At 44.8% G+C, this 22,885-nt stretch overlaps 1 protein-coding gene, 1 non-coding gene and 1 pseudogene across 15 annotated transcripts in view; all 3 read right to left on the reverse strand.

Moving 5' to 3' along the window:
* The window catches only part of TEX14 (testis expressed 14, intercellular bridge forming factor), a 150,091-nt gene that overhangs the window by 47,940 nt on the left and 79,266 nt on the right, over positions 1 to 22,885 (reverse strand). For all 14 annotated transcript variants that reach the window (XR_009491533.1, NM_001192568.1, XM_024980177.2 and 11 more), the window contains 7 exons: positions 11,086 to 11,200; positions 6,918 to 7,083; positions 6,005 to 6,138; positions 3,910 to 3,991; positions 3,214 to 3,344; positions 1,993 to 2,106; positions 966 to 1,089 (listed from right to left, as the gene is read on the reverse strand). Coding sequence is in view for 13 of the 14 variants with exons in the window: in NM_001192568.1 (NP_001179497.1) it covers positions 966 to 1,089; positions 1,993 to 2,106; positions 3,214 to 3,344; positions 3,910 to 3,991; positions 6,005 to 6,138; positions 6,918 to 7,083; positions 11,086 to 11,200 (866 nt within the window). In the remaining variant the exon portion in view is untranslated. The remainder of the gene's footprint in view (positions 1 to 965; positions 1,090 to 1,992; positions 2,107 to 3,213; positions 3,345 to 3,909; positions 3,992 to 6,004; positions 6,139 to 6,917; positions 7,084 to 11,085; positions 11,201 to 22,885) is intronic.
* Positions 12,324 to 12,538, reverse strand: LOC112442867 (small nucleolar RNA U3). The gene has a single exon (XR_003031154.1). It is a non-coding gene; the product is annotated as a small nucleolar RNA U3 (small nucleolar RNA).
* Positions 19,990 to 20,149, reverse strand: LOC112442869 (uncharacterized; annotated as a pseudogene).

Here is a 22,885-nt window from a genome sequence, read left to right on the forward strand (position 1 = left end):
CAGCCCCTACCGCGGTCAGAGGACCTAGAAAGTTCACTCCAGGACAGAAATCCCCTCATACTAAGATACCCAGTCACAACTGTTCTCTTCTCTCCCCAGAAGTGACATTGTAAGTCAATGCCCTCCCCCGAGAAGAGGAAAGGGAACTCTAACACTGAGAGGCGAAAGCCGGGCAGGAGGAAGGGTGAGCCGTTTCAGGGAAGGGCCCTTCCTGCAGGCTCTCTTCTCGCTCCAGCCCAGGGTCTTCAAAACAAAGCCATGGAGAAAGAAAAACCAGTCTGTCAGGACCTTTTGGAAGTCACATTTCAGGCCAAAGCAAGCTCCCAAGGAGTCTGTGTGCCCCATACCCTCCACTAGGAAAGCTGAAAAGTAGGAAGGGACAGACAAGGCCTTGCATATCAAGGTCCCAGAGGGGAGCGGTCCCCAACCTTTCCGGCACCAGGGACCAGTTTTGTGGAAGACAATTTTTCCAAGGAGGGGGTGGGGGAGATAATGTCTCCAGATACTTCAAGACCATTGCATTTATTGTGCACTTTATTTCTATTATTATTACATCAGCACCATCTTAGATCATCTTAGATCATCTAAGATCCCCCTTAGATCTGGGAAGCTGAGGGCCCCTGTGGTAGGGCACAAGTAAAAATGCCAGGAAACAGGGCCAGAGACTGTTTGGTTACTGTGAGCTAAAAGTGTGGCTGTGTGTTTTCTGGGTCTACTGAGCTCTCAGATGTGTGATTAAAGAAGCCAGACTAACAATAATGAAACCACACTAGTTCCACTGTGCTGGTTGCTTTGAACGGCGCATTATATAGCCCCCTCAGAGCAAAGAATCAAGAGATTTCTCTTCTATGCGTGCACGGATGGGAACCCTGCTCCTGGGGTAAAAGAAGAGAGAGAAAGGGAAAGGAGAGCTGGAGTGGCGGGGAAAGGCAGCAAGGGGAGAATGCAGGGCAACAGGCATTTACCCGTTCGTGGAGGACACTGAACAGCGTGCCCACCGTGACGCGCTCGTACACGAGGCGGGTTTTCTCCAGGTCCGGGGACAGGCACACAGCCATCAGCTGCAGCACGTGGGGGTGCCGCAACTTGCTGCAGAGGCAGAGAGACAGGATGAAACGACGGGTGCTTTTCTCTCTTCTGGGCTCCCTGAACACACTCCAGACAAATTCTATTTACACACAATGTTTTGCTAAGAAAGTGGGATGGGGTAGGGGTCGAGTTTTCTGTTGATGGAATTCTTGGCTTTTCACTGATCAGAACCTGAAGGCTTAGGGTCATGAATGACAATGTCACTAAGAGCTACTAAGCTAGGGACTCGACATATATCACCTTGATCCTAACAACTAGCTACAGGAAAGGTGCCATTACAGTTACACTCACAGAGATAAGGAAGCAAAGGCCAGGGAGAGGTCAAGCCCAAGGTCACACATCCCACCCAGCCTCACATCAGAATCCACACTATGAGCCTGTCCAGCCTCCTTGAGTCCCTTTAGGCTGACTTCCCCAAAACGAAGGGTTTGGCTTTATAGGAGCTGAGTGAACTTGATGAGTCAGGGACTATTCCAAGGCCTCAGTAGTGCTGGTATACAACCAAGGATGAAGTTCCTGCCCCAGCAAGACCTGAAGGACTAACCCCTGAGCCACAGGAAACCTAGGGTACTGAGACCCATGGGCGTGTCTTCCAAGGAGAGACAGCGCACGTGGTCCTGATGGTGGGCCTTGAGGGCTGCAGATGAACCAGCCAGGCCTGAGGCTGGACCTCAGAGACATGCAGGGAGTCTATTAGCAGACAGACTTGAGCTTCTCACTACCACCATCCCCAGCACTCAGGCTATTCAAGAATGCTTCTTTTTCCTTCTTGGCAGCCCTGGGAAGTCAAATCAACCCACCAGGAGGAAATGGTGAGGCTAAGGAGGCTGGTCTCCACCCTCAGGTTCAGCCCTGCATAGCCCTGAACCTGGATCTGAGACACTCTTGGGTTTTCTTTCTTACCTGCTGTGCTCTTGCTCGGCGATTAATAAGTCGGCCATCCGCAGCCTGCTGCAGTGCGGGTGGGTGGAGAGGTGCAGCTCCTTCACTGTGACCCTGCTCCCATTCCACACCAGGCTGCCAGGGCAGGAGAGAGTGTGAGCAGGAGGGGGTGTGAGCAGGAGGGAGTGAACAGCCACCTCTGCAGACACGTGATCAGAGGAACAGTGTTTACACAGGTTCTATACAGCTCCCCCGACCCCGTGCCCTGCCCCCGCAACGTTGTGTCCTTCCCGCTCCTACCCCCAGGGCCTAAAGCACTTCGGGGACTTAGTACAGGTGGCAGGGAATCACTGAGGGATTTAAGGGAGGGAGTGACTTGTCAGGTTTGCATGGTAGAAAGACTGGGGCACCAACCATGTGGGGAGTGGTGGGCCGGGGTGTCTGGAGAATGAGAGGCCTGTGGGGAGGCTGGTCTGGGGAGGGACACGATGTGGATGGAAGAAGAGAGGACGTGACAAATTCATGGCTCAGGCAGGAAAACAAGAAGCACGTCTGCACGAGATACAGAGCTGTGCAGATCTGCAGAGGCCTTCTCAGACAGCTGTGACTGCTAAGCAGGGAAGCAGCAGCCAGGTTCAAGGGGGACAAGAGACCTTGGACAGGACAACTCAGGTGATCCTGTAGGACGCTGGTCGATGGAGACTGAGCCCATCCCAGGGACTTTCGTCAGAGTCCGATCCTATTACTGCCATCTCTGCTGCATCAGCTGGAGAGAGCCATTAGCTGATGCCTGCAGGGCTTCAGTGCCCTTTGACCTGTATCAGAGGCCAGTTGCCACTCTGCTGCCTCTAATTCTCTAGAGAGCAGAGAGGCTGCAACACTGATATGATTAATCTTTCAGAGCAGTTGTTCTCAACAAGGAGCCATCTGGCCTGTCTGTAGACATTCTGGTTGTCACAGTCATAAATGCTGGGGATGGGGGTGCAGGCAGAGCTGCTACTGGAATCTAGTGAGGAGAAACCAGGGACACTCCCAAACATCCTACGGTGTACAGGACCACCCCCAACAACACGGGGGAACAAAAATATCAATGGTGTCCAGATTGAGAAATCCTGATGGAGACATTTGCATTTCAGTATGTCCCTGTGTTCAGGCAGAAACCCTCCCCACACAGGGAAGTCACACAAAGTCCATTCTTTCTGTGGGACTAAATCCGACTTCCACTGGCCAGCTTCTGCTTACTTGGTCATGACCATGTAGGGGCCACTGAAGAAAGAGAAGGTGGGCTCATCGTCAGCTTGAATCACTTCCTTTTCTCCAATTACTGGAAGAGATCCTAGATAGGCCAGCTGTGTGCCTCCTGTGAGATAAAACTGAAAGCAAAGCACAGTTTCAAATAGTGGGAAAAAAGGGAGAAACTTAACTACTTCTAGAATCTTGTCATCTAGCTAAAAATAAAGGTAGCTGCTATTTACCAATTTGCTGGATACCTCTATGCACTGGGTGTAATTCTTTTTATTATCTTTAATCTTCCAAGAAACCCTGCAAGATTGTGATACTCTTTCCCTCTTGCCGGTGAGGAAACTGAGGCTCACACAAAGAGGTCAGACGCCTACAGGAAGCACCAGGCCTCAAGGGTCCCTTGAGGCCCCACAGAACATGTCTGGGGCCTTCACTGGGAATTAAAGGCTCAGTTCCTAAAACTCCCCAAATCTAGCCCAGAGTCATTCAAAAGAACTCTCCGGGACTTTCATCACTTTTCAGTAAGGACAGAAACACTGAGGGGTACTTGTCCTGCAAAAGCAGTAAAGAAGAAAACACTTTGGGGAGGACGTGGGAGGCCATGTTGGACAAAGCTGTGGGGCCCGAGGCCAAAGCCGGGCCAGGGAATTCCCCAGAGAGTCCCGCAAACAGTGGCTGCTGGTGGCAACCTCTTACCTTTCCAAAGCCAAAGCTGTAGATATTTTGGGCAGAAATGACTCCAGCCTTAGGCGGTCGGTTAGGAGAGCCATTAGGGTTTCTAAATATTGAAAAGAGGAGGGGAAAGTAAGGAGGAACCATACCCAGAGGACAGTGCTGAACCAAGCTGTCGGCATGTGTAGCTGGTTTCGTTGTTACTACTTAACAGCCAGCCATCTGAAAGGACCCCCATGATACGCATTTCCTGGTGTCCATGCCCTTGTGTAGCGATGCACAGGTCAGAGAGGGCTGACCTGTTAACCCAGCAGGACACTGCGGAAATGACCGAGTGGTGTGAGTTCCAAAGCTTGGCCCCCAGGATTTCTGCCCTGATCTCTCTCGTAGCCCTTGCTCTGGAGAAGGCCAGCTGCCATGTTGTGAGGATGCTCCAGCAGCCTCAAGGGGGCGACCAACACCCAGCACCAATCTGCCAGCCGTGCGAGTGACCATCTTGGAACTGGACCCTCCAGTCCCAGAACGCTGCAGCCCACACTGCATCTTGACCACATCGTCGTGAGATGCCCTGAGCCAGAACCACGCAGCTAAGCCACTCCCTAATTCCTGACCTGCAGCAACCGTGTGCGATTTTTACTGTTGTTCGAAGTCACTAAGTTTGGGCTTAGTGCGACAGACAACGCATACAGATGGTCAAAGTTGGAACAAACCATCAAGAGTATCTTGTCCAACTTTCTCATTTTACAGACGGGAAAAAATGGAGCCAGAAAGGGGAAATCTGCTGGCCTGAGGTCACAAAACAGCAGCAGGGACTAGGCTTCGGCTCTGTTAAGACGAAATTTGGTCTGCCAAGATCCTAACTCTGGCAGGAGAGGAGGTGGAAGACCAGAACCAAGTAGGGGCTCCAAGGCCGGATGAGGGATTCAGGCGCTTAAACCTGACAGCCCTGGGAAGACCCTAAAAGGGTTTTGAGTAGTGAGTGGCACGATTCCGTTTTCATTTTTAAGAGGTCATTCTCCACGTTGAATAAAGAACCAAGATGGGCAAGAGTAGCACCAAGGAGGGCAGTTGGGAGTAACTGGTCCTTAAGGGGATCGTGAACTTATCTCTCATGAGAAGCATCCAAGTCACGAGAAGAAAACCAGGACTTGATGTGCAGAATGAGATGCAGGAGCCTGTGAAAAGTGTGACAAGTCTGCTGCTGCTGCTGCTGCTAAGTCGCTTCAGTCGTGTCCGACTCTGTGCGACCCCATAGATGGCAGCCTACCAGGCTCCCCCGTCCCTGGGATTCTCAAGGCAAGACACTGGAGTGGGTTGCCATTTCCTTCTCCAATGCATGAAAGTGAAAAGTGAAAGTGAAGTCGCTCAGTCGTGTCCGACTCTTAGCGACCCTATGGACTGCAGCCCACCAGGCTCCTCCGTCCATGGGATTTTCCAGGCAAGAGTACTGGAGTGGGGTGCCATTACCTTCTCCGGTGACAAGTCTAGCCATCCCAATAACAGGAAAAGATGCCATCAGAGAAAATCACAAGGGACACAATTTTCCACATATAAATCCTAAGTTAATAAAGCCCAGAAAATTTAAAATAATTCTCCTGAGCATGAGGAGAAGCCTGGATGGAGCCCACCTCCTGCAGCTGTGATGGGGGCTGGGGAGGTTGCCCACCCAGGTGACAGCAAGTCTTAGGCCAGCTTAAAACAGCCTGAGGAACCTTAAATTAAGCATTTGCAGTCTTCTGCAACCTTAGTATTAAAGGAACATGCTTTCCACGGTTCTGAGATGACCAAAAAAAAAGCTAGCCAGTTGTTCTGCTGAGAAAGGGTTTTCTGCGGGGCAGCCCAGACCTGAAAAGTTCCTTCCTTCCCTGCTAATCATATGGTGCTTCCCACTGGAGCCCAGAACTCATTTCCCCCGACATTCCTGGAAGCGGGGAGCAGGAGTGGATGGCACACTGATGGATTTCAGAGGCCACATCCTTTCCCTCGAAGCTCACCCCTTTGGGTGGACAGGTGCTGGAAGGAACTGGTGTGGGGGGACCAAGGTGGCCCAGGTTGCAGGGCTCCCACAGGGAAGGCTGGGTGATGCAGAACATCCGACTCTGCCTGAGGCAGCACTCACCCCTGCATGAGGCCCCCAAACCGGGGCACGCCACTAATGAGCCGCTGAGGGGAGTCAATCTTCTTCAGGAGGTCAGAGAAGCCCTGGATGATGGCCTGCATGTGTGCAGCACAGCGCTGCATGAACTCCACCATCTGCAACAGACGGCAGGGACGGTCAACCTCACACGACTAACGGCCAGCCTGGCTTTCAATGGCACCAGAATGGTCTGAGGAGACAGGAGCCCCCACAGGGAAATCTCTGGCAAGGGAAGGGGCCAAGGGATTGCCTAAAGATACAGAATGAGATGATTCCATTTTCAGGGAGTTTATTTGATGATAGTTTCCTCCAAATCCTTCATTCAACAGATGACGAAACTGAGGCAGGAGTATTATTTTAACTTGTTTCCAAGGCCCAGTAGCTAATGAGCAGGAGAACCAGAGGGAGGGGACTCTGCCCATCTCCCCCTTCCCTCCATGTGCCCAGCACTGTGCAAGTCCTTTATTCTTTCCACTTGTTAGATTATTTAGCCCTCATTAAAATACATCACGCCTGCCAGCATGTGGCTACAGACAAGTTACTTAATGTCAATGCACTTCAGTTTCCCCATCTGTAAAATGGAGACAATAATAGGACCTACCTGAGAATTGTTGTAAAGATTAAATGAGTTAATATTTAACTAGTTTAATTAAGAACATCTGATGCAGGGTAAGTGCTAGTTAAGGGTCAGACAAAATCACATTTGTCCTCTCTGCCCACTGACTGGATGACCAGAAAAACTGACTGAGGTTTTACAGTTGGTTAACTTGCTTCATCCCAGGCGTGTGTGCCCAGTGCTGATGGCAAGGCCACTGCAAGCCCTGTGCTGTCCCCAGACTGGCCTCTGGCCCTGCGCTCTGCCACGGGCGTGTCTGCAGAGCAGGCCCACCCTTACCACGGTGCTGCGCTCCTTCCCTGCTGCCAGAGCCCAGGTCTGCGGGTTTCGACCCTTCTCGTCGTGGAGTCGAAGATCACCCCCTGCATCCAGCAGTTTGCTGAGGATCCACTGGTTGCCTGAAAATGCTGCTGCATGGACAGGAGTGCTCCCATCAAAGCAGCGGCTGGAGGAGGGGAGGGGTACAGTGAGTGTCCATAGAAACACTCCTCCCCTTCCATGGATAACACAGGGCTCCCTTACTGCAAAGGCAACCTTTGGTAATAGGAGAACTGTATTAACACCATTAGTGACACACCAGTAACACCGTTAACACTCCCATCTTTACACACCTCCCCCTCTCCCATCTTCACCGCCACTGTTCAAGGAGTAAATTTCTCAATTTACAGATGAGGAAAAAAAGAGGGCAAAGCCAAGATTCACACCCAAGCATGGATCTGGTTCAAAACCCAGTGTTCTATCTCCACTGTCCCCTGACGCTGGCTGCCCTGAAACCTTCATGTCTATAGTGCCACATGGTCAGGCTGGTGAAGCACAGCCTAAGCAGAGATCATCTCATGTGAGAATGTCTCTATCTCCCAAGTGCTGTGGTAGAGGCCCACACACCTTGACATCAGCAATGTGGTCAAGCACCTACAATTCAGAAAAATTTAACCAAAGCCAATAAACTATCTGAGACATGAAGGGACACCCTTCATGAGCTGTGAAGATGTGATATGCAGCTGTGGTTTCCGAACATGGTTGCACATCAGGATCACCTACAGAGTTTGCTTTTTTTTTTTTTTTTTGGCCATGCCAAGCAGCATGCAAGATTTTAAGTTTCCCAACCAGGGGATCAAACCTGAGCTCCCTGCATGGAGTCTGAACCACCAGGGAAGTTCTAGAGCTTGCTCTCTTTAATTTAAAAAGAAACAAAAATGGGAGAAGGAAGGGGAAAATAAAGAAGAAATTTTAAAAATAATAATAAAAAAAGGAAGAGGAAAAGAAGATAAGAAAGTCCCCCAATTCCAGACCCACAATTCTCTTGCCTAGAGGCAACTACTATTACCAGTTTTTGTATCCTTCCAGAAATTTTTTATGCATGTACAAGTAGGAATAATAATACGCTGTATTGGGAATTCCCTGGTGGTCCAGTGGTTAGGACTTGGCACTTTCACCACTGCTGAGAGCCTGGGTTCAATCTCCAGCCAGGTAATTAAGATCCCACAAACCACATAACGTGACCAAAAAAACAAAACAAAGAATGTTATTTAACTGTTATGCATTTAAATTTTTTCTTTTAACAATATATCTAGGAGAAATTTCAATATGAAAACATACAAGCCACCTCAATTCCTTTTTAATAGCTGCATAGTATTCCAATATACAGACATACCATAATTTATTTAGTAAGTCATTGGGATATTTGTCAAAAATACAGATATCAGACTACACAGCAGACTGAATCAGAATCTGCAAGCACGGCACTCAGGAATGAGTACTTTTGTACAAGTGCCCCAGGGGTGCCCACGAGGCAGTGGACTAGCTCATTGTGAGTGCTCGCCTCTCCTTAGCCCTGATGCGCAGTCTAGCACACTGTACTACGGGATCTGTAGCATTCTCCTTGCTTTAAAAATACATTTGTATATGATGTTTTACAGCTTTCTAATCATTCTTCCCATAAACAGTAAGACAGCTGAGTAGGAAGAGAGAAGATATTATTTTTTTATTTCTCATGAATGCTAAGGAAGAAAGGAATAGTGTTTCTTATGTCCAACTAATCATACAAGAGAATCCAGGTTCAAGTGGTATCAAAATGTGTTGCTTTGTTAATTTATCCTAGAGGCTGAAAATTGGAGGCCCACAGACTGATTTGGCAACCCAGAGGCATGTTTTATTTGGTCCATATAGTATTTTAAAATAAGAATTTAAAGTAATGGACAATATTTAACACTTTGGAGATTTCACAATAAAAGTTGGGATTTTTAGTCTCTTGGAAAATCTGGCCTCCATGGCTTCCTTTTCTGCCCAGTTGCATCAGATGCTACTTAGAGCCTGTACCCAGTGAGCCCACTTAATCCTGCAGGCATCTTACTCTGTGACCTCAAGAAGCCCAGGCCATCACAGCATTTCCATGGAGCCCTTAGGAATACATTCTTCCCCCAGAAATTTCCTTTCACCTAGATGGAAGATATTTTTAAAGTACATGAAAGTTTTTATTTTTAAATATTTTTATTTTTTATTTATTTTTTTAATTTTTATTTATTTATTTATTTTAAATATTTTTTTATTTTTTAATATTTTTTATTTATTTATTTATTTTTATTTATTTATTTTATTTATTTATTTTAAATATTTTTAAAGTTTCTATCACAAAATTAAAAGCTAAGGGGTCTACCTTCTTCCTCCTGATATTGTCCTTTCCCGCCTCCTCCTGTTATGATGGGGATTTCTAAAAAGGGAATTTCTGAATTCTTCAGGTGCTGGGCTCCTGGTCTCAGACTTGTCATTAACACAATGCACCATTATGGACCAGCCATTTAAACTTTCTAGGGGGTCAGTCCCCTAATCAGGAGTATTAAAGATTATTTTTATTTTGCTTTTTTTTATTATTATAATTTTATTTTTTTATTTACTTATTTTTGCTGCAGAATTGCAGGCAGGGCTATTTCTGAGTTTCCATACAGTAGAGACAGAGTGTATGTGAGTCCAGAAAAATTCTGGAAGGAAACAAAGCAAAATGTTCATTATGTTATCTCTGGGTTACAGAATTCTCATACTGATTAGTTTTTCCCTTATACTTCTCCAAGTTTCCATTTTTTTTCCTTCTAAGTAAACAATCTTATAACAACAACAACAAACTCCCAAAATCAGTACTTTAAAAAAATATACATTAAGTAGGGCCTCCTTATCGGAGAAGGCAATGGCACCCCACTCTAGTACTCTTGTCTGGAAAATCCCATGGGCAGAGGAGCCTGTTAGGCTTCAGTCCATGGGGTGGAGAAGAGTCGGACATGACTGAGCTACTTCGATTTTCATTTTCATGCATTGAAGAAGGAAATGGCAACCCACTCCAGTGTTCTTGCCTGGAGAATCCCAGGGACAGGGGAGCCTGGTGGGCTGCCGTCTATGGGGTCGCACAGAGTCGGACACGACTGAAGCGACTTAGCAACAGGGCCTCCTTATATTAGATACAAAAGCTATTTTATGACTTATGATTGTACATATTCTGGCATTTCTGTGAAAATTAGATGGAATCATGTAAATGCTCAAAATTTGTTTCTGGTTCTGTTCAATGGAAACTGTAAAAATATCTGCTTTTGCCTGTTACCTGGGAAGGCCCTGGGCAAAGCAAAAAGTCCTATGGGGACAGAAGAAATGTTCACTTTTAGCTGCCTCATTACAGTGTGTTGCTCTTTCATATTAAAATTTGGACCATTACTCAAACTCTTCTGAACCACAACTACAAATGTCATCCTGACAAGGCAATGCTGAGTATCACTGATTAAGAACTTAGCTGTTGGTATGTTAAAGTGCTTTTAAATGAGTCATACAAAGAATAATGTGGATGGAACTATACAAGCAGTACTTGTTAATGACTAAATTAATTAATGAGTAGTGAGGTTCACTTATTTCATAGGGCCTAGTAAAACTGCTCAGAAAACTATTAACAGTTTAAAAATCACGTTTCTGGTAATTCCCTGGTGGTCTAGTGGGTTTTTTAAGAGGCTTTTAAAGAAATCGATCAGTAGTGTCTCTTTGCAACACCATGGACTGTAGTTTATCAGGCTCCTCCGTCCATGGGGCTTTCCAAGCCATGGGATTTTCCAGGCAAGAGTACTGGAGTGGATTACCATTTCCTTCTCCAGGGGATCTTCCAGACCCAGAGATCAAACCCAGGTTTCCCAAATTGCAGGCAGATGCTTTACCATCTGAGCCACAGCACTCTAGTGGTTAGGACTCCAATTTTCCACTGGGGGCCTGGGATTAATTCCTGGTCAGGGGACTAAGATCCGGCAAGCTGTGCAACCAGTAAAATAAAATAAAGCATATTTCAATATAAGTGTACAAATGTAGTTCATCAACATACATTAGTAAAGCTTCTTTTAATATCTTGTTAAATTAGTTTCCAAACACTCCAATTCATCTTTAGTGTGTATTTTCTAGATAGTGATCTTATTATACTTACTGATTTGGATCTGCTCCATAATCCACCAGGACATCAACTAATTTTGTAAGGCCTAATAATGCTGCAATGAAAAGGGCTGTCTGGCCCAAGGAGTTAACTGCATCAACATAAATTCCTGCAAAGCAAATATCAGGATCAATGCAAATACAAGAGAAAAATTAAAATTCCTTTATACAGTATTTTTTAATTAAAGTGAAAATGAAAGCCCTCATTACTGATAGTAACACAAAAGGACACAGAATCAACTAAAGAGAAACTAGGGTTTACACACTCAAAATGTTGTTTCCAGAAAATGCCTGCTGAAAACTACACTCCACTACATGAACAAAAGAAAAGGGATGAAAAATGTTCTCAGTCTTCAAACAACATAAAAGGGAATTCATGATACCTTGAGATGTGTACACACAACAAACTCAGCAAACTAAAAAGACATGGGATCAAAAGGCGGTAACATAAACGTAACTGAAAAAATGTTTAAAAGTCACTCAGTCGTGTCCAACTGTTTGTGACCCAAAGGACTGAAACTTGTCAATATCCTCAAAATCACTGTAGATGGTGACTGCAGCCATAAAATTCAGACACTTGCTCCTTCGAAAAGTTACGATCAACCTAGACAGCTTACTAAAAAGCAGAGGCATTACTTTGCTAACAAAGAAAGGTCCATCTAGTCAAAGCTATGGTTTTTCCTGTAATCATGTATGGATGTGAGAGGTGGGCTATAATGAAAGCTGAGTACCAAAGAATTGATGTTTTTGAACTGTGGTGTTGGAAAAGACTCTTGAGAGCCCCTTGGACTGCAAGGAGATCCAACTAGTCCACTCTGAAGAAAATCCGTCCTGAATATTCATTGGAAGGATTGACGCTGAAGCTGAAACCCCAACGATTCACTAGAAAAAGGACCCCGACGCTGGGTGAGATTAAAGGCGGGAGAAAAGGGAACGACAAAGAATGAGACGGTTAGATGACGTCATCGACCCGATAGACAGGAGTTTGGATGGAGTCCGAGCTGGTGATGGACAGGGAGGCCTGGCGGGCTGCAGCCGATGGAGTCGGCAAGTGTCGGACACGACTAAGCAACTGAACTGAATCGCGGCTTATAAGCGTAAACCACAAACACAGAAACCACACTACTCCATAAGTAATAACCTACAATAACTTAGAATGAAAAACCACATACCCCAAGTAAAAAGTACTAATAAAAAGCTACTCATACAACACCATCATAAAAAATACCCGAAACCACTCAGATTACGTTCTCTCCCTCTTCATCTCCTAAAAGGAAAAGAAGAACGATCATCAATGGCTAACGGCAGCTGCAGAAGCAACACCAAAAGCCGACTTCACGCTCAGAAGAGAACGCTTTATCTCCTCCTCGTGGTTTCGGGTGCTCTACACGTTCAGAGAAACTTCTCTAGTAACGAACTATAGAAATGATCCCTGAAAGTATAGTCTTAATCACACTCTCCCCGTGTTCAAGAGGTGTACAAAAGGCACACATATTGCACTGATGGTGAGTTGTTTTTTTTTTTAAAGCGCATTTCCTCTGAAAATATACACTGGCATGTGGTATGTGTTTTCTAAAGAATCCTTGCATTACCAAAGACTGACAAATCTTTTTGAACACTCTCACCGGTTCAGAGGCCAGTTCTAATTGCTACTTAATTAACATACGGCTTTTAAGCAGCCAATCACACGCCAGTTCTTTCCAACCCCTCCCCGTTTGTCCCCGCAGACCCGCAGCATCAGGATTACGTAAAAGGCTGACGACTACAGACTGCGCGGTAAGCTGAGCCTTCCGTCTCTTCTGAAATGGGCGGCCGAAGCAAGGAGGCCTTTTCACGAGAGGACCAAGTGGATAGTGAAAGGAACAAACTGAAGCCAAAACCTATTACATTTGCAGACCGCTTTATGCTATGATCAAAAGGCCAAAATAGAAATATTGTTCGGGATCTTTTTTTCCCCAAACCAAGGAATTTTTATGTAGATAAAAATTACGTTTAAATAAGCAGAACGGTAGGTCATTCCCCTGCTTAAAGCTTTGGTAGTGTCAGCTACAATCTGGCGCTTGCCATGGGTGCTTGCTACCTACCTCTACAGGATTTAAATCATGTGCTGCTGATCTTTAACACACCCTGAAGGAGTTCGAGGTGGAGAGCAGAAATGAGGCACTCTGTGCTTGGAGAAAACTGGCAGGATAGGTCCTCAGACAGATGTTCTAGGAGCTCACTTTATGAGCCCAATTCTTGTATCTCCTCATAGTTAGAAAAGCACTAAAATCCTTCATGGTGACAACACTTTCTCGTGACTCGCAGAAGCTTCACGAGATCAGCAGAAACTTTCTAAGAAAAAAAAATGTGCTTGATTGAATGTACCCTCCCTTTACCAAAATCACGTATATACTGACCTTTCCCGCTACCTCTATGGATCAGTTTCTCTGAGCTATCTGAAATCCTGTCTCCCAGGCTGCAGTCCTCATATTACTCCAAATAAAACTTGACTCACAACTCTCACGTTGTGCATTTTTTTTAGTTCAGAGTTACTTCCCACCTCTTGGGCTAAAGATAGCCTTTCTCTAAACAGTTTACCAAGTCCCATAGGGTCTGGCCCACACTAGTCTATCCAGCCTTATTTTGCACCAAATCCCCCCTCACTTCAGCCATAATGTGTGTGCATGTGTGCTAAGTCACTTCAGTCGTGTCCAACTCTTTGAGACCATATGGACTGTAGTCTCTCAGCCCCTCGTGTTCATCACGTTCCTTTGCACAAGCTGTTCTGCCATGAATGTTGGAAATGATGTATATTTCACCCTACTCTGGAATATTCAATAAACCAATACAACATGATGTCTGAGTTCAAACAGTGGGAAGAAGAATAAACTTCCTCTAAAGCTTGAAAAAAAATTGAAAAATGAGAAAATATTCAGTGCTGCAGAAGAGGTGGGAACACGGGACACTTTCCTAAATGCAACTGGAAGTGTGAACAGTTACAATGCCTTTGGAAAGCAACGTAGCGATATTTATTAAAAATTTGACCCAGAAATCCCACTTTGAGTATTAAAAACCCATTATGTAAAAATTTATTACAAAGTACTTTATCAAAGCATTGTTTCTAATAAAACAAACAGCCAAAAAAGAAATCTTAATATCTACTAGTACAGGCACAGTTGAATAAATTATGGTAATGCAGATAATAAAATCTTGCAGTTAACTAAAATGAATTACATCTCTATCAGTTAGAATACAGATAGACAAAATGTACTATTAAATGGGAAAAGCAAAAATCTAAGCAAGCAGGCAACATTAGGGGGTTCAATCAATGAGTGGATATGAGCTAAAATGATGGATTTGAAGTATCTAACAGAGTTTAGCAAATAACACCTACTTTATAAATATTAAAAATTAAAATTTCAACACTTTTTTTTAGGTATTTTTTAAAATTTACTTTATTTTTAAACTTTACAATATTGTATTGGTTTTGCCAAATATTGAAATGAATACGCCACAGGTATACACGTGTTCCCCATCCTGAACCCTCCTCCCTGCTCCCTCCCCATACCATCCCTCTGGGTGTCCCAATGCACCAGCCCCAAGCATCCAGTATCGTGCATCGAACCTGGACTGGCGACTCGTTTCATACATGATAGTATACATGTTTCAATGTCATTCTCCCAGATCTTCCCACCCTCTCCCTCTCCCACAGAGTCCATAAGACTGTTCTATACATCAGTGTCTCTTCTGCTGTCTGGTATACAGGGTTATTGTTACCATCTTTCTAAATTCCATATATATGCGTTAGTATACTGTATTGGTGTTTTTCTTTCTGGCTTACTTCACTCTGTATAATAGGCTTCAGTTTCATCCACCTCATTAGAACTGATTCAAATGTATTCTTTTTAATGGCTGAGTAATACTCCATTGTGTATATGTACCATAGCTTTCTTATTCATTCATCTGCTGATGGACATCTAGGTTGCTTCCATGCCTGGCTATTATAAACAGTGCTGCGATGAACATTGGGGTACACGTGTCTCTTTCCCTTCTGGTTTCCTCAGTGTGTATGCCCAGCAGTGGGATTGCTGGATCATAAGGCAGTTCTATTTCCAGTTTTCTAAGGAATCTCCACACTGTTCTCCATAGTGGCTGTACTAGTTTGCATTCCCACCAACAGTGTAAGAGGGTTCCCTTTTCTCCACACCCTCTCCAGCATTTATTGCTTGTAGACTTTTGGATCGCAGCCATTCTGACTGGCTCCAACACTTTTTTAACCAGTAATGGGATTTAAGCTTAAAAAATAATCCATTTTGGACTTCTTTGGTGGTCCAATGGTTAAGAATCTGCCTGCCAATGCAGGGGACACAAGTTGGGTCCCTGGTTTGGGAAGACCCCACATGCTGCAGGCAACTAAGTCCCTGCACCACAACTACTGCGCTGGCGCTCCGCAACCAGAAGAGTCAACACAACAAGGAGCCTCTACACCGCAACTAGAGAGGTGCCCCCTTCCCACCTCGACTAGAGAAATCTCAGGCACAGCAACAAAAACCCAGCACAGCCAAAAATGAATACATAAAGTTTTTCAAATGATAATCTATTTTGTGCAAGTGATACAGGTGCTCTCAGATGTCCACCACCCTCCAAGTTGCTGGCATCTGAAATAAAATAAATTTTTCTTTCCACCAACCTGGCCTATTTACTGGCTTTTGAGCGGCGAGCAGCTGGACCCCCCCCCCCCCCCCCCCGCCACACACACACACACACTAGGTAACACAGGTTTTCCAAAGACAAAAGGCAGGCTGAAGACACGAGTGGCAAGGATTATGGGGCCCCACTGCGTTTCAGGAGAAGCTCTTTAGCCTGGAATTTATGGCATTCTAGAGTCTGGTCCAATTTGCCTTTCAGTGCTTACTTCCTAAAACATCTTGTACATACTCTATCCTTCAGACACACACACACACACACACACACACACACTAAACTAACTGCTATTTGTTCACTCCTTTATTGTTTTCTCCAATATAAAATCCTTTTGATCATGTTTGTTAAATGAACAATCAAATGAATAAACTTACAGTATCAACTTACCCACTACTTTTTTATCCACTACTACTTTCTTAAGCATTAAAAACAAAACAAGGCGAAAAAAAAACAAAAACAAAAACAAGGCGAAACAAACACCATCAGAGAGGGCTCTGAATTTCTTCTGATAGTGATTTTGAATGATTTTGTTGTCTTTTCCTGTTTCTTGAAATAAATATATGAATTTCAAAAAAATGAGAAAAGCAACTTACAGAACATTATAGTGTGATACCAATTTCATAAAGGCAGATTAGCAATTTTAGACTATATTGTATATCTTTGATTCCACTGGTTAAAATAGCTTATTTTTTGTAACAAAAGATTGAAGGACATCCCAGCTACCAACCTGCTTTGTCAAAGCCCTGGGAATGTGTGCTCAGTTGTGTCTGAATCTTTGTGACCCCCTGGACTGTAGCTCACCAGGCTCCTCTGTCCATGGGATTCTCCAGGCAAGACTACTGGAGTGGGTTACCATTTCCTTCTCCAGGGGATCTTCCCAGCCCAGGGATCAAACCCTCATCTCTTGAGTCTCCTACATTAGCAGGAGGATTCTTTACCACTGCATCAGGGCTTCCCAATAAAAACATTTTTCTTTAATATTTATTTATTTGGCTGCACCAGGAGCTTCCCAGGTAGCACAGTGGTAAAGAATCTGCCTACCAATGTAGGAGGCACAAGACACTCAGGTTTGATCCCTGGGTAGGGAGGATCCCCTGGAGGAGGAAACGGCAACCCACTCCAGTATTTCTTGCCTGGAAAATTCCATGGACAGAGGAGCCTGGTGGGCTACAGTCCAGGGGGCTGAAAAGAGTCAGACATGACTAAGTATGCACCCACAGTGGGTCTTCATCACAGCACATGGAATCTTTAGCTGAGATATCTGAACTCTGAGTAGTGGCATGTGGGATCTAGTTCCCTGACCAGGGATAGAACTGGGCTCCCTGCACCAACAGGGAAGTCCCTGGACCAACTGGACCAACAGGGAAGTCCTAATTTTTGTAATAAAAACATTTTTAACAGGGACTTCCCTGTTGGTCCAGTGGTTAGGAGTCCATGCTTCCACTGCAAGGAGCATGGGTTCAATCTTTGGTCAGGTAATTAAGACCTTGCAGGCTGCACAGCAGCCAAAAAAAAACAAAAACAAAAACAATTTTTTTAACAGAAAAATACTTTTTTAAAAAATCACTCAAGAAAGCATGTTCCAGATATTTCCTGACAAGTGATTTCTTAAAGCCATGAACTCAAGTGAAAAGTAAAAATAGGACAAAAGTGATAATTAAAAATTTAAGTACAGGGACCAGGGTAAGTGAAACTGCAAGGGGAAACTGGCTTAACTTACTGGCATGAAAACTGAATTGGCTGAATATATGCTGTTGCTGTGGATTTAAAAAAATATTCACAACCGAAAAGTGGAGAGTTGTTTTATGTGGTGGGAAATTTTAGGTCTTCCAGGCCTGGGAGATAGCATCTCAACTGACCCTGAGAGAACTGCTCTGAGGAGGCGAGGGGAGGAGCCAGGTTCTATAGAAGTGTTGCAACAAAGGGCAGGTAGTCTGAACGTCAAAAGATTATTCTTAATTAAAGAAAACCAGGTATCTCAAGTGAAGGAATTTAGTGCTTGTCTATGGATGAGGCAAGAGCCTGGGCTCACGGAAACACTCCTTTGATACTCACTCAGCTAACTGGGGCCAGCAGTCTCGGTTCTGAGCTTCCTCAGAGCTCACCATGGGGAGTTGATGCGGTCTGACAGCTGCTCAACGGATGGTAGATGTTCTTCCTGAGTTTCCTCAGGGCTCACAGCTCACATCTGTGGGGGCTGCGATTGCTGGTTACTGTGACATCCTTGTTTACTTATATGACAGGAAATATTTTATTTCTCACTGTTTATCTCTCTTCTTTTCTTGGCTGCACCACTTGACTTGTGGGATCTTAGTTCCCCAACAAGGATTGAACCCTTGGCAGTGGCAACATGGAGTCCTAACCAGTGGTTGTTGTTCAGTCACTCAGTCATGTCTGACTCTTTGCAACCCCAGGCTTCCCTGTCCTTCACCACTCCTGCTGGAGTTTGCTCAAACTCATGTCCATTGAATTGGTGATGCCATCCAACCATCTCTACCAGGGAATTCCCTGAATGTAAGCACTTAAATAAGGGCAGTTTTCAAAAGGCATTACTACCTCTAACAGGAAATTAAGCCTGCTTTTACCTAAAGAGAACAATATATAATAATCAGTAGAATTAAGAGATTTTGCTGATTTCTCTAGCTCAGGGTGCAATGACAAGTGTAATGTATTAACAGCCCCAGCATAAAGTTAGAGTAGCTTTTGAAGATAGATGTCAGGAAAAATATATGATCTATTAGCCTGAAATAATTTAAAAGGGAGGTTCAAAAGAAAAATATTTAGATGAAGAAAATAAAAATATCAGCATACTATATATTAAAAAGGCTGATTTTAAAATGCACTTAGTTAAACTAACCTAATAAAAGAAAAAATCAACACTGAGGGGGTAAAGAAACCATCTTAAAACAACTAAGGATATATCAATATTAAGTTTAAAGCTACTTTGAATCCATTTTTCCAAGCAATTTCCTATCCTATTACTCATAACAAGATCGGAGTGTCAGCTAATTTTGTATCAAAGCCTAGACTGCATATGTATTTCCCTGCAGCCTGTGGGAAATGCTCAGTGACTTCAGTCGTGTCTGACTCTTTGCAACCCTACGGACTGTAGCCCACCAGGCTCCTCTGTCCATGGCAGTTCCCAGGCAAGAATCCTGGAGTGGGTTGCCAAGTCCTCCAGGGGATCTTCCCCACCTATGGATCAAACCCACCTGCATTGCAAGCTTATCCTTTACCTCAGAAGCCCTCCTTACAGCATATTTCAAACCTAATCTACCCAGGAAAAGGTAAACCACAAAAACCCTTCACTCAAAAAAATCAAATGAAGGATACTTCAGTACCCATTGACCAGAACAGGCGGGAGAAAAAAAAGGCTCAGCTGCTAGAGATAGACAAACTTCACCTCCAGAAATACATGAAATGAAAACCAAAAAACAAGATACTAGCAGAAAAATCTACTTAACCACATAAAGAACATATGTATGGAAACCACATATGGGGAAACAATGGAAATAGTAAGAGATTTTTTTTTGGGGGGGGGGCCCTCCTAAATTACTGCAGATGGTGACTGCAGCCATGAAATGAAAAGACACTTGCTCCTTGGAAGAAAAGCTATGTCCAATCTGGACAGCATATTAGTAAAGCAGAGACACTGCTTTGCCAACAAAGGCCCATCTAGTCAAAGCTAGTCATGTATGGATGTGAGAGTTGAACTTTAAAAAGAAAGCTGAGTTCCAAAGAATTGATGCTTTTGAATTGTGGTGGTGGAGAAAACTCTTCAGAGTCCCTTAGACTGCAAGGAGATCCAACCAGTCCATTCTAAAGGAAATCAGTCCTGCTGAATATTCATTGGAAGAACTGATGCTGAAACTGAAACTCCAACCTGATGCAGAGAACTGACTCACTGGAAAAAACTCAGATGCTGGGGAAGATTGAAGGAGGAGAAAAAGGGGACAACAGAATGAGATGGTTGGATGGCATCCCTAACTCAATGGACTTGAGTTTGAGCAAGCTGTGGGAGTTGATGATGGATTGGGAAACCCAGTGTGCTGCAATCCATGTGATTGCAGAGTCAGATACAACTGAGCAACTGAAGGAAACCACTCACAAGATTTCTCTCAGTGAAAATAAACACATTCAGATTAATAACTCTGAAGACAACAAATAAAACCAAAAAAAAGGCAACATCTAATATAAAACAGTTATAAACAAAACCACTCAGACGGTGTCAGCAGCTGCAGAAACAAGACCAAGGACCAGCTTCACGCTCAGGAGAGGACACTGCATCTCCTCCTCATGGTTTTGGGTGCTCTACATTCAGAGAAACTTCTCTAGTAACAAACTATAGAAATGATCCCTGAAAGTATAGTCTTAACCTCCAGCCCCCGGCCGCTGCCAGGTCTGTGCTAGCTGTGAACTTTTCACTGAGGGTAACACAGTTTACCCCCGGCCGCTGCCAGGTCTGTGCTAGCTGTGAACTTTTCACTGAGGGCAACACAGTTTCCCCACCACTTCGCCATTTTTTCTTCTGCTGGGAAAAAAAGCAGAAAGAGCTCTTGCAATACAGCTTTCAAATGCTGTCACTTATTAATTCATTTGAAGATTTTCACTGAAAATGTAATTTAACGTTTTTAAAAAATCAAACTTAATTTACATAATACAGAGTGATAGCCACTCACAACCCCAGTCTTTAAAGCCCAGGATGCATTTGCTGCACAGATGGACTAAAGCCGCCCCGCCCCTGAAAGCTGTACAGGAAAGGGCAGGTCTCTGCCTTTGCTCCTGAGAACCTAGCTGATTCCACTGATTACTCAATCTCAGCCGCTGCATTCAAGCCTGTCCAAGTCAGACTTTCAAACTCTCGTAAGAGGTCACCATGACTGAGGCAGAGACGAGGACTGGGTGGCTGACAACCAGCTCTGGAAAACAGAACCTTTGGGGTTTTGGCCACAGGATTGCACTACCTGTTCACACTTTCTGATTTTTTAAAATAAAGCTGACTGCTGTCTTTGACATCATTTCTTCTCCTGACAAATACCTGAGTGCTAACTCTGACAAAACTAGCTACTATTTATTGTGAGTTTGCCAGCACCATTCATCATTTTAACTGCTTTAACTATGAGACCAATACGAGTATAATCGTCCCATTTTTATGGATGGGGGACTAAGGCACAGAAAGGCCTCGGGTAACTGGCCTGAGGTCTGTCAATAGCAGAGCTGGTAGGTGTCACCTTAACCATCATTCTGGTTTGGCTTTCTATGTGCTAAAGATTACTCTAGGTACTGGGCAAACAGAGGTCCCTACTCTCACAAAAAGCTTACACCCTGCTAGGGGAGAGAGATGGCAACAATTACCCAGAGGATGAGATGATGAGGCATGCAGAGGATGATAAGAGTCCAGAGAGGGATTTGACGGCCACTTCAGATTTGGGTGCTCAGGGAAGGCCTCTCTTTGGAGGTTGCATTTAAGTGGGGAAAACAATGAATACAATGACCCAAAGAAAGGAACAAGGTTGTGTGTTCCAGCAACTGGAAGACAGCTAGAGAACACAGGGTAGGAGAAAGAGCAAGCAGGCTAATGTCTGAGGATTTTCTAGGCAAGTCCAACTCCCGGGGAGTCTGGATTTTAAGTGTGAGGGAAGCCATTGAGAGGCTGGAAGCTGTGAAGACCAGTTCCGAGGCCACTGCAAGCAAGGTGTCTGAAGGAGAGATCATGGTAGCTTGCAAGGAAGGAGGAGAAACGTGGGCTGCTCTGGAAATTCAGTTAGTAGGATGGGACTCACTGGTGGGCTTGCTGCAGGAGAAGGGGTGGGGTGTCAGGGAAAGAGGTTTCAAAGATTGACATGTTGGCAATTCAGTGGGTGGTGCTGCTACAGCAAAGACTGGAGAAAGAGGGATTTCTCATTTAAAGGAGGGGCATTCTCACAAAGGGGGAAAGGAGTGCTCACCTATTGTCCTTGCTTTATCTAATTTCACCCTTAATGACAGCTCTATGTGTTAATGCTATTTATATTCATTTACACAGAGAGACAGATTGGGGTCAAGGAACTTCCCAGGAACCCACAACTAGTAAATGACAGACCAAGGCATATTCCTGGGGCTTCCCTGGTGGCTCAGAGGTTAAAGCGTCTGCCTGCAATGTGGGGGACCCAGGTTCGATCCCTGGGTCGGGAAGATCCCCTGGAGAAGGAAATGGTACCCCACTCCAGTATTCTTGCCTGGAGAATCCCATGGACGGACAAGCCTGGTGGGCTACAGTCCATGGGGTCGCAAAGAGTCGGACACGACTGAGCGACTTCACAGAACAGAAAAGAACAGGAGGCATATTCCAGAGCATAAACTGCTCCTCTCACCGCTCCCAATATTTCAAGAGGACCGAGAACTAATTTAGGCTTACAATGAAAGCTTGGCCACTATAGATCCATAAAGAGAAACTCATGGAAGAACTACAGACATTTAATAGCAATGAGAGTAAAAGAGGTTTAACACTGACTAATAATGGCGATAGTGGTAAAGAGCAAAAAGAGACGCGGGTTCAATCCCTGGCTGGAGAAAAATACCCTGGAAAGAAGATGGCAACCCATTTCAGTGCATTTGCCTAGGGAACCCATGATAAACTTGTCAGGTTAGAGACAGCTCACATGACACACAGACAAATATGACTGGAATGACTCAGCACACACAGAGCTATAAAAGAGAAACCCTCCAGCGCTGTGACAAAGGCCACTGGCAATAAGGTCAGTCAGTTCAGTCATTCAGTAGTGTCTGACTCTTTTCGACCCCATGAACCACAGCACGCCAGGCCTCCCTGTCCATCACCAACTCCCGGAGTTCACTCAGACTCACGTCCATAGAGTCAGTGATGCCATCCAGCCATCTCATCCTCTGTCGTCCCCTTCTCCTCCTGCCCCCAATCCCTCCCAGCATCACAGTCTTTTCCAATGAGTCAACTCTTCGCATGAGGTGGCCAAAGTACTGTGTTTCAGCTTTAGCATCATTCCTTCCAGAGAAATCCCAGGGCTGATCTCCTTTAGAATGGACTGGTTGGATCTCCTTGCAGTCCAAGGGACTCTCAAGAGTCTTCTCCAACACCACAGTTCAAAAGCATC

This window comes from Bos taurus, chromosome 19 (genome assembly GCF_002263795.3).
Source record: "Bos taurus isolate L1 Dominette 01449 registration number 42190680 breed Hereford chromosome 19, ARS-UCD2.0, whole genome shotgun sequence".
NCBI lineage: Eukaryota > Metazoa > Chordata > Mammalia > Artiodactyla > Bovidae > Bos > Bos taurus.